At 43.6% G+C, this 12,508-nt stretch overlaps 1 protein-coding gene across 2 annotated transcripts in view; it reads right to left on the bottom strand.

Annotated features, from left to right (window-relative positions):
• AKAP12 (A-kinase anchoring protein 12) overlaps nucleotides 1-12,508 on the bottom strand; it is a 93,165-nt gene that overhangs the window by 12,008 nt on the left and 68,649 nt on the right. The window contains exon 1 of one of the 2 annotated variants that reach the window (XM_045805350.2): nucleotides 8,251-8,476. The exons of the other annotated variant lie outside the window; for it this stretch is intronic. Within the exon in view, the coding sequence (XP_045661306.2) occupies nucleotides 8,251-8,275 (25 nt within the window). The 5' untranslated portion in view covers nucleotides 8,276-8,476. Of the gene's footprint in view, nucleotides 1-8,250; nucleotides 8,477-12,508 lie in introns of those variants that run through there. 2 annotated transcript variants of the gene reach the window in all.

Below are 12,508 nucleotides of genomic sequence, written 5' to 3'. Positions count from 1 at the left end.
TTATCACTGAGTGAAAGAAGCCAATCTGAAAAGATTACACACTGTATGATTCCAATCATAGGACATTCTGGAACATGCAAAACGACAGGGACAATTTAAAAAAAAAAAATCAGTACTGCCCAGGGTTGGGGGAGGGAAGGATGAAGAGGCAGAGCACATAAGACTTCATATAACAAAACTATAGTTATCCCTTGAACAACATGGGTTTGAACTATGCAGGGCCCCTTATACATGGATTTTTTCAATAAATACAGCACAATACTGTAAATGTATTTTCTCTTATGATTTCCTTAATAGCATTTTCTTTTTCTAGCTCACTTTTATTGTAAGAATAGAGTGGATCATATATATATAGCATGCAAAATATGTTAGTCAACTACTTGTATTATCAGTAACCCTTCTAGTCAACAGCTGGCTAATAGTATGGTAAGTTTTGCAGCAGTCAAACCCTCTATTTGGATTTTCAGCTCTTAGGCCCCTAACCCCATGACTGTTCAAGGCCAACTATACACTATGATACTCTAAGGGTAGATACATGTGACTATTGTATCATTTGTTCAAAGCCCACAGAATGTACGACACCAAGAGCAAACCCTAATATCAACTATGGACTTTAGGCGATAACGATGTGGCAATGTAGCTTCACCGACTGTAACAAACGTCCCACTCTGGTGTGAGATTTGACTGTGGGAGACGCTATGCCTGTGCGGGGGGGAGGGCAGGGAGCATACAGGAACTCTCTGTACTTTCCACTAATTTTTGCTATGAACCTAACACTGCTCTAAAAAATACGGTCTATTTTTTAAAATGGTCACATGACTTGGCCAGTGTCATATGGTAGGGGTGTGGCATCTCTGCTGGACCAAAGCTGGAGGGGGAGCATTAAATACGAACAAAACACAGTTTGTCTTTTTAAAAGAAAAATTAATTCCATATACTTTCAAAGTGTTAAAATGCTTATTTTCCATAAATTACATTTTTATAATCTTAAAAAATATTTTATGTATATATTTGACAGAGAGCACAAGCAGGGGGAGCAGCAGGCAGAGGGAGAAGCTGGCTCCTCACTGAGCAGGGAGCCTGAGACGGGACTCAATCCCAGGACCCTGGGATCATGACCTGAGCTGAAGGCAGACACTTAACCAACTGAGCCACCCAGGCGCCCCAACATTTTATAATTTGTAACGGCCACTCATGACAAGAGAAAGTATTGAGACATGTCAACTCCCATTCTTAAATGGAAAAACTGCTATTACGTCTGACGTAAACAGCACTTCTATTTCAGGATTAAAAAGCTGTTTTTGATGGTTATAGTCATGCTATTTAAAAAGAAGAAAGAACATGTATATCCTACCCACGTACTCACAGAGTCAAAGGATCACTCGACCACCATTTTGCAACCATTATGGTGAAAACTGGATAAGGCAAGATCTATGGGTGCGAAGTGGGGGATGGGAGAGAGTGGGCAGGATATTTACATGCTTACTAGCTGTAAGGGTGGCAAAACCAGCAAAAACTTAACATCAACCCACGTTAGGGCCAGTTGCACACTGTGTGTAAAACCTTGACAACGACACAGCAGCATCTGTAGCTAAGAATGCATAACCTAAAGTGAAAAAGGAGAAAATAAACACAAAGGAATGCAGTGGAAATGGAGAGAGGAGAGCTAAATGCTTCAAACGTGTCAATGTCTTAAAACACAAAAAGACTACAGAAATGTTCCAGATTAACAATGAAGCCAAAGAATGTAACACATTAATACCGGCCCCACAGATGGATCTCACGATGCAAAGTAAGAAATGCTAGAATGGACATCGTTAAATTAGCTACAAAATTGGAATAAGGATGACAGATTATATACAACTGCTGTAATGATGTAAATATAGGACACATACTGTATCACGGTTATAAGAGAGAATACATCTCTTCTTAGGAGATACACTTACGTATTAAGGAATAAATGATGTGGATAACTTATCCTCAAAAGCTTCAGACAAATTTCTATCTCCTGCCTATATAAGAGATAACAGGAACCCATAGGCTGGTTTTTGGTTTGGTTTTGTTTTCCAACATAGAGAAAAAGTAAATAATGAAGCAATTGAAGTACAACGCTAACAATACATGGATCTAGACAAACGGTATATAGATGCTTCCTGTATTGTTTTTATTTTTGCGACTTTCTGTAAGTTTGAAGTGATTGTTTAAAAGAAGTACCTAGGGATGTTGTGAAATAGCTATAAAGGTGATTAAAGAGGTATAAAATTCCAGTTATTAAACAATCATGAAGATTAAATGTACATCACAGGAAATCTATGGTGGTAGATGGTGACTACACCATCGTGGTGAGCATTAAGTAATGTACAGAGTTGTTAATCACTATGTTGTACACCTGAAACTAATAAAAACTAATATAACATTGTAGTTACACTTCAATTAAAAAACACTCAGAAGAATAAACAGGTGCAGACAACTAATAAAAATACAGAAAACAAAAGTGGAGAGGGTGATGGTTCTAAAAGACCATCTTAACCTCACATCACGGGCCATAATATGTTTTATCAATGTATTAATAGAAAAACTACTGTCTCCCAAATTCGGGAATGGGAGAAATTAAAAGAGTGGAAGTTCTGGAGACAGATTTTGTTTTAAATTTCTGCTGCACCACATCTAGCACGGAGCTCTTGGGCCAATTTCCTGAAGTTTCTGTTCTTAGTGTCTTTGCCTAAAACATAGGTCACCTTTAGTACTTCCTGCTAGGGCTTGTTAGGAAGTATCTGTTGGTTGTAAGATAAAACAAAAACTCTATGATGTTTTTTTTTTCTTCACTGTCTTCTTCAGAATGGAGCAACTTAATTTTAATCATTTTTTTACCAATTAGAAAATGATCTGTATAAAGTGCAGGAGATTTTCAAATTCGGAAAACTGGGAACGACATGCCTATAGACAGTGTCCGGAGATGATCACTATTAATAACTCAGAATGTTTTCTCCTGGCTAACTAAGTTATTCAAGGGTTTTCAAAATTATGATATAATGGCCGAAAAATTTATTTTTACGCCCTCCTTATTGGTAAATAATTTATTAGTCCAATTTTTCACCACCATGCTGTGCAGTAAGCATTCAGGTGTAGAAATCACTGCCCAAACCCCTGAGCAAGTGTCTGAACAGAAGAGGGCAGTATTGAACAGTTTTCAACTCCGCCAAGCTGGAAGCCGTGCACATCCAATCCTAGACCAGGACCAGAAAACCATTCAAAAACCTACCAATCCATACAGCTTAGTCGCCTTTTCAAATTCTCTATAGGTGAATGCCATATTGTACCTGTGTGTACCTCTGATCCCCAACATCGATACTAAGGGAAAACTCGGGGCACAGACATCCTGAGTTGGCTCCCCCCCCCCCCCGTTCATTATTTGCACCACATTATCCCATTGTGGACCAAGTGTGGGTCCAACAGGGCCACAGCCCTTCTTTTTGGGTTGAACTCCGTCCCCTGCTTTTCCAGGTCAGCAGTACATAGTACATTTCCCAGGTGCTGCCACAAGGGGGAGGACTCCAGAAAGACCATCCTCATTCCCTTCCCTGTTCTAGCTTGTGGTTAACAGAAACCTTTTTCCAGGCATTTTTATGTGCTGTCAGCATGCTGGTTCTGAAGGAGTTAAAGATCAGAGCCCGGTAAGCAAACCTGCTGGCCCGGTTTGGGAGGGTTGCTGCTGGGAGTGAAGGCAGCAGGGGAGAGACAGAAGCCTGGTGATAATAGTATCTTGCAGGAAACACAGGCCGGTGTTCACCTACCCAGATTCGCTCAGTAGAATCCATTCACAACCAGACTCAGAAATGCTTCATTAGTAAATTTACCTTGTCTGCTATAGTTTTCAACGTATCAGTTCCATCTAGTATTATCTGCCTTAGATGTGTCGGATTGCATGGGAAGAGGACAATCAAAAGGCTTGATCATTTAAGCATCACTGATTCCGGGATGCACTTTCTTGGTACCCCAAAAGGTCCTTCCCCAGAAACAAGTGATTTTAGAGTAGGCCTTTCTGACACACAGTACCACTCATGGGGGATTTAGACCTTTCAAGGTCAAAAATCAAGAACAAAAATGTATGGACTGTGGAATATTAATGAAGTCAAGTAAATGTGAGAATACATGAAAAGTATTTTTAATGATGTCTCAAAGACGAAACTTGAAATCATTTATGGCATAGAAATCCTACTTTGGTAGAGCACCACGAAAGCTTTTAGGTGTTACTTTCCAGTAACTCTGTTTAATCTCCAGATAAATGTCCTGTTAGTCCATCTCAATTTACAAAATCAATCATAAGAGATCTCTAAGGTGCATGGGCAAATTTCCATTTTCCTTATGAAACTGTCATCATCCCCCTACTTCCCAAGTTACAAAAGACACATGATCCCCCCCCCCCCAAAAAAAGTCAGAGGACTCTCACGGAAGCTGTGTTCCACACAAGCCACGCCCCCCCCAGCTCCACATATGCGAAAAACAGTTGCAGGTCCAAAACCTACAAGGTCTGCTCTCTTCCAAATACTTAAGACATAAAAAGTATAACTTATTTCTACTTCAGATGTTTAAAAGAAAAAAAAGACAAGAAATAGGTCATATTATATATCGCAAAATTGTAACGCTTTTATCCAAACGTAGCTCTCAAATTCCCGCCGCACAGCGACAGTTTTCAGAGAAAAAGTGCAATATTGTAAAAGCTACAACATTAATTTCTTAAGTTTAGAGCAACCAGTGCGCCCTGTTCTGCAGGCACATCAGGCCTGCTTGCTGCTGACATCTGGATCTGGTTAACGTTCTCCTACAATCTGCAGCATTGGCCTGGATTTTTTCCAGAAATTCTCTACATTCTAAATCCATCCCTTATATCCTACACACCCAATTCCCCATGTTGTAATGCTCATTAACCACAAAACCTCAAAGGGGAGACATTTAACTGGGATGAAAACTCAGAGAAGCAGGACCCCATGTAGGAGGGGTACAGGTGACGGTCCCCGCTTGTCCCAGCCTCAAGAGTGGTGCTGAATGGTCCCTTGTACATCTGGGCAGGCATACAAAACAGGGACACCATTAGAGCAATATTAATATTCTTTACAAAGTACTCTACAGCTGTGCTTCTTAGTAGCTGTGGAACACCAACGGAGTTGTCATCTTTAAAAATCCACTTTCTGCAGGATTATTGTACGGAATAGTGAGAATGGTGGTAGTTATTACTCTCGCAGGTGTGAGACTCATTGCAATGTCTCACACGTCTCTAAACAACTAACCTGCCTCCTTGGCAGACAGCAGCAGCCATGCAGAGGATTTTTTTTTTAATCTTGTAAAAAGATTTGCACAGAGAAAGGCATTATAAATCTGGAACTTGCATGAACGTTGGGGGACTCTTCCTTCCCCAGTTTATTTTAGAGACAAAGTGTCACGCTCCCCTAATTCCCCATGATACTCCACGGTTAAGCCTCAAAAAAGTATGTGAGTTAGAAAAAATAGGGTAGGTATTTTCAAAGAATCTTTCAAACTTCAATAAGCATTTTTTTCCTGGCATACCATTAACGGGTTGGTGGGGAAGATAACACTTCCATCATCATATCTGATCACTTATTTTCTAGTTTTTTAAAAAAAAAAAATTATTTATGGGGGCGCCTGGGTGGCTCAGCCGTTAAGCACCTGCCTTCGGCTCAGGGTGTGATCCCAGGGTCCTGGGATCGAGCCCCACATCAGGCTCCTCTGCTGGGAGCCTGCTTCCTTCCTCTCCCACTCCCCCTGCTTGTGTTCCCTCTCTCACCGGCTTTCTCTCTCCCTGTCAGATAAAAAATAAAATCTTAAAAAAAAAAAATTTATTTACGTAATCTCTACACCCAGCATGGGGCTCGAACTCAGGACTCTGGAGATCAAGAGTTCCATGCTATTCTGACCAAGCCAGCCAGGTGCTCATGCTTTGTTTTTGTTTGTTTGTTTGTTTGTTTAAGATTTATTTATTTGTCAGAGAGACACAGAAGAGCGAGCGCGCAAGCAGGCGGTGCAACAGAGGGAGAGGAAGAAGAGGGCTCCCTGTTTGGCCCTGGGGATCCAGGACCCTGGGATCATGACCTGAGCCAAAGGCAGATGCTTAACCCACTGTGCCACCCACGCGCTGCCTACTTTCCAGTTGTAAGCTAAGTATTGCTCATGAGATGTGAAGTTAGATGTCAAGAAGGACCAAGTTCCTATGAGAATACGCCATCATTTCATAATTCAAGTTCTGCTGCCTTCATTTCACTGGTCTGGAGCAAGGGGGTGGTGAGGAGTAACAGTGACAGCTTTTCCCTTTCAGAAAAGGAAACTCATTCCTAAGTACAAAAATATTATCAGTCTGATCCCTTCCTGTTCACTGTGAAATTTAAATGCTCCACGCATAACGTTAACACTTGAAGAGGACTAGAGTAACCCTCTTTCACACATTATTTAGTTGAGTAATCTGGTATTTAATACTTAATGCCATTTTCAAAAGCCTTTGTTGCTTTTCAAGGTTCTGACCAACTAAAGACTAGTCATTATAAATCTTCCTTATCAGCAGAACTTGCAGAAGGGGAAAGAAATGACAGTTCAAACTCCCTTGGTTCACTACAAAAAAATCTGGAGGTAAGAATTTCTGTGCACTTTCTTATTACCAGGAAAAAGTACCAAATTTTACCCGTCCTCCATACCAGCATTGTAATAGAAGAGAAACTCAGAAAGCAACAGACCTAGTTACTTGAAGTTGCCTTACTGAGACCATCCTTCCGACTGTTTCCATTCATTCGTCAGTCCACTGGGATGATCTGACCAATTTCTGAAAGCCCCGCAAGTATCCCAACTTTGTTACCTCTTAATTACATCGAAAAAGAAACACCTTCCTTTCCCATAAGAAACTCAGCATGTGATAAACCAATCGGGGAGTGAATATAATAAAGATCATGCTATACGCAAAAAGCACCAAGAAGAAAGTTATAATCATAGAAGCCCCCCTCCCCAGCCACGGCACCCCACAAACCACGCTCTCAGGCAGCCTCTCTCAGGGTTTGGCACGGCTATGTTTCACTCAGAGAAAAAGTAATGATCTAGAAAAAATGAAACATTTTGGTTTTAATTTATTTTGTACAGTCTATTTAATAATAAACTCTAGTTATCTCATAAACATTTGTGCTATACAAATGGAAGAAAGGCTTATGGCATTAACGGAGGGAAGGAATTCTAAGGAAATCTCAAAGTAAACAAGCTAATCTATAGGAAGTGAGAGATATTTTTAGTTTTGCTAAACTTTCACATTCATTTAAAATTCCACAGAAGAACCAGGCTTTGCAGAAGCCATTATACTGAGAAAAATGTGAAATCTAGAAATTCCATACAGCATTTTTAAGAAAAGATATAGATTTGATGAGCAGGGATCTCAAACAATTAGAAAAGAGCAGGTCTTAGAAATATAAATTAGCCAATGGGCGTTTATGCTTAAGTGGCAAAGAGAGGAGAAAACAGGCAGGCAGGTTGCTAAGGAGTCAGGCTACAGCACAACTGCATAAACGACCAAATATCAAGTTAGAAGAGCTGTCAGCACTTTCTACAAGTCTGATATATGTAAGTCATTTGCTAGACATACGAATTAAATATTATAATTCATACTTACAGCCAGATTTCTAGAAAGCATGCTTTAAAAACATACATTTTTGCTGTAAGTACCTAAATGCTGCTACCTTCTAGCCATCAACTTTATACTATGTGTTCATTAAAACCGCCATTTAAACCAGAGCTAACACTGTAGTCCCCTAAATCACCAAGTGCACCTTCACTGAAAGTTTCTAATAAGCAGGTCAAAATGCCTTTACAAAATAAACAGGAATTTACTTTTTTAGGACTACAACCAGTGATTAGGCTTTCACAACCTATTTTCAAATTCACCCTAATCTAACCGATATCTCTTCAATTGTTGCTGTTCTGCTCCCCCCCAAGCGCCCCAAATACACTCAAGGTCTCCCCTAAGTACAGGAAGGAAGATTCCTGTGTAGCCAGAAAGAAAACGCTGGGTGTGTTGGGATCTTACTGAGCCAAAGAGAGAATGCTCTTGTGACTGGAAAGTCAGCAAACACAGAAATGAATGCCCATCGGTGTGTTCAGCCACGGACCTCGAAGCTCTCCACCCCAGTGCAGGTTGAGGGAAGAAAGCACTTACTCCACGTGCCACGAAGGCGGAACACAGCAGCTCGGCACCTGCCTTACCTGTGATTGTGAGGATCCCCAGCATAGTGACTAGCACACCTCCAGATGAGAACAACAGCTGGCCCTCTCCCTCCTTCGGCGGCTGGCTGAAGCGGCACGGGGTCCTGCCAACCCCGTGCAGTCTGGCTGTGATCAGAAACACGTACGCAAGTACGCGCCAAGCCACCCTCGGAGGATTAGGGAGAATTAAACGTGCCTTCGGAGCCGCAGCAAAAAGGGAGGGAGGCTGCATTTCCCCGGCTAATTATAGGCGGACCCACCCCCGGCCGCCCACCCAGCGGCGGGCCGGGCCCCGCCCCCTGCGCACCGGGACTTGGCACCGCCCGAGTCATGTGTTTCATTTTAAAGAAGAGGAGCCCTCCCCGGAGCTGGTCTCCGTTCATGGTCACCGAGGCTCTGCAGAGAGACCCGGGGAGGGTTTCAAACTTGCTGGGATGAATAACCCAGAGTCAGCAACATGTTATCTGAACCGTTACTTCATTCCTGGCGCGGATTTACTCGTGTCTCAACTTTTAGCATTACTGAAAGCAAATAACAGACATTACATTCTGCGACCAAATTTTTTTTATACCGCGTTCTGTATACCTTGTTTGTGTAAAGGCCGATGAGGTGCAAAACACCGTTCCCTTTTTAGCACCTATAGTATTTTACATTTTCACCACCTGTTGGACACACACGGGCTGCACTCAGTGGGCTGAGGGATGGCCGCTGATCTCCGCTGTCCCATTTCTTCAAGTCCTTGAGAAGGTGTTACAAGGCAAACTTTGTGTCTCCAACGCTGAATCCAGGAGACTTGTAAAAAGCCCCAAAACTGGAGCAATAGGTTTGTTTGCTGTTGCTCATTTTATGGTACAAGTTAACTAAATTTTTAGATCAAACTATGCCATATTCCAAAATACAGACACTATCAAATCTCTAATATTCAAGCACACAACATGGAAATCAGTCAGAACCTACAATAAACACGAATAAAATGTCAGGCAGCCTCGAATTCTCGAATTCTTTCTTCCTGAAACTTTAGAATGTTCCCTATAAAGACACAAGATAGGTGATAAACAAGTCTTACAAGTTTGACATGGTTTCGTATGTCAATGTTCTGTGAGGGTAAGTCCACTTAGGCCCCCTGACTTCCTCTCCTTTTCATCCTTGTCCTATTTATCACTTCATGCCTCGCCTGCCTTGCCTGCCTCACCTCATTACCAGGGGCTTTTCCCCTAAGCCAACAAAAGAAAGGTTTTACCACTGCTCTTCTCTTCAAACGGAGAAGCTCAGATCTTATTCATTACTGCTTAGGGGGGGGGGGCAGAGAGCCCTGGGGTGGACCAGATGGGCGCAGTCAAGAGAAGGGTGAGGAAGAAGTATCAAGAAAAAGCCGAGCACGGGGATGCTGGCTGGCACCTAGTTGCGCCTCCTGGCCACCAGGGGGCGCAGCGCACCACGGTCAGGCCAAAACCGAGCAAAGTTAAGGAGGCAACGTAGCCAGTAATCAGACCGCGTTACAAAAATCAGCTTCAGCCTCTCTGTTGACCCGGCTTCCCTCTTATATTCCAGCGAACACCCAGACAGGCCATTAAGTGCCCCCAGGGAACGGAGTGGCGAGCTCCCTGTCCTGACGCCTGTGATCTGATTCCCAGAGCAAGCCACATCCTAACCTTTCATCTTCCCTGGAGGACTCTTAACTGGGGTTCACAAATTGCCTCAATTATACTGGGAGTCTGGTGTGTGTGAAATACTGCTGGTGGAACAGTCCCTCTGTAGTCCACACACTAAGAAGGGGACAGGGCAGCTCTGCATTTCTCCCCTCCCCCCACTTGCCACCCCCAGCCCAGCCCTGGGGAGTTCTGGCTGTACAGATTATAGATAAGAGACTCTGGAGGCTGCACTGGTGGCCTTCATTAAATGACTGGTCTGGGGACGCCTGGGTAGCATAATGTCAGTTAAGCATCTGCCTTCAGCTCTGGTCATGATCCCAGCATCCTGGGATCAAGCCCTGCAGCAGGCTCCTTGCTCAGCGGGGAGGCTCTTTCTCCCTCTCCCGCTCCCCCTGCTTGTGCTCTCTCTCTCTTGCTCTCTCTTACTCTGTCAAATAAATAAATGACTGGTCTACAGCCTTCCCAAGCATGTGTATCAGCCCAAATAGTGTGTCCCCAGGTGCAGCCCACACCCCTTCCCTGAACTTTCTCCCAGGAGCCCCTGGCTACCTCAGGGATCTGGGGTCTCAGTTATGCCTCATTTCTCGGCACCAGCTGTTGGGGACAGCACATGGCCATCATCTGGTGCCACCCCTGAAATACACCTGTTCCACTTACGGGCACGTCTGTTGATTCTGACCTTACTTAACTGTGTTACCAGGTCCTTTCCTTCCTATAAGCCTAAGATCGAACAAAACCACAAGCAACACCTGCTCCACTGAGCTGGACTGGAAGAAATGTCACTAGCTACCAATTTCAGGCCCCAAATAACATTTACGAAGATAAACATATGGCTGTGTAATGCTGTTAAAACTTTTTTCTTCTTAGGACATTGGTAGAGACGCTGACACATCTCATCTAGCCCTCCTAAAGGACGAGTTAAAACCACAAGGCAGAGCAAGAGATCATCGGGTGGCCAAGTTGACGACTCTCTTGGCAGACAGTTCTCCTTTGATGTCCACTTCTAAGAGTAAGCAAGGACGGGGTGTGTGACACAGAGCCGCCTCTATCCGTCTGCATTTACAAAGAAAGTCATCCATCAGTATGAAAGCGGGGCTAAAGCTCAGACCTAAGGTCAATATACAATGCAGGAAACTTTCTTCTGTTACTACTTCCAGTCCCTGTTCTTGTTAAATCAAGATTTTAGAGGAAGAGATCATCACCCAAAGCAAAAATTATGGGAAAATGTTTACCATATTGCAAACAGGCAGAGGACAGCAAAGGTGTTTTTCCCTAATCTTCATGGTTCATTCAACAAATATTTGCCACGTTCTTGCTCTGTGTTAATTACACTGTGCACCCAGGGATACACTTAGCTATTATTCTTTGGCCTTGGGGGCTCATCCAGTGGTAGACACATCTGGAGGCAGACACGGGCACACTCCATCCAGTATAGCTCACTGCTAACAGGTTTGGGGGTTCTTTAGGAGAGAACCAAGATGTTCTAAAAATTCATTGGGGTGGTGGTACAATTCTGTGAATATACTACAAACCACTGCAATCTATGCTTTCAATGAGGCAATTGAAATATATGAATTGTGTCTCATTAAAGCTTTTTTTTCTTTTTTTAAGGAATTTTGCACTAATTCTAAAGGCTCCAAGGGCCCATGGGAGGCTTTGGAGCAGAGCTGACACATAATTTGAACCGTGATATTAAAAAGGTACAGGGCAGTAATGGCAAGGAGGAGGACACATGACAAGGTAGGAATGGGCAAGGCGTCAAAGGTCATGTGCTAACGGAAAGATGCCCATGAGGTCAGGGGAAGGCAGCTGAAGTTGTGCAAATCTATGAGATCATCTGAACGTAATGATGTAAGTAAGAAAGGTCTGGAACCCCGAGGAAGAGGAATTTGAAAAAGGACGGAATACGGACAGAGATTAGAGGCCATCAAGGAGGAAGTGCCATCAGAAACCAAGGGTGGAGTGGACTAAAGGTGGAAAAGGTGGTCAGCAGTCTGGTGTGTCACACAAAGCAGGGAAACAGGTCAGGAACTCGAGCGGCCTCGGTCTGCAGGGTGGGAGGTCCAGGAGACGAATAACCACCATAAAGATGAGTGCTTTACTCTCTTTCCTGAGGGGGAGGAGGCAGGGGCCCGTAAAACAGAATGAGAACTGATGCTAAGTTCCCTAACTGCCTGCCTCCAAGGGGGTGAGTATTAAACCCAAGTATGAGAACTGGGGAAATGGGAAGATGCAGACACCATACCCAGGCCTCCGCACGCCCTTTCACTGCCTTTCCAAGGTGGCATTATCATGGAAGAAAAGCAACCAAAACCCGTGAGGTCTCTTCCTCAGGCGAAAAGACAGCAGGTGAAACCTAAGGGAGCGTCTTCACCACTGTGACTCCTTTTAAAGGCTTCCAGGGGCGCCTGGGTGGCTCAGTCCATTGAGCGTCTGCCTAGGGCTCAGGGCTCGATCCCAGTACCCTGGGATCATGACCAGAGAGACCCACGTTGTCGTGCTGTCTCTCTGCCCCTCTGCCCACCCCCATGCTCTCTCTCTCTCAAGTAAGAACATCTTTAAAAAAAAAAAAAAAGCAGGGGCGCCTGGGTGGCACAGCGGTTAAG

Source organism: Ursus americanus, chromosome 11, assembly GCF_024610735.1.
Source record: "Ursus americanus isolate L20-20 chromosome 11, mUrsAme1.1.p, whole genome shotgun sequence".
Lineage (NCBI taxonomy): Eukaryota > Metazoa > Chordata > Mammalia > Carnivora > Ursidae > Ursus > Ursus americanus.
The sequence above is the reverse complement of the archived record's forward strand: the minus strand, read 5'-3'. Positions and strand labels throughout refer to the sequence as shown.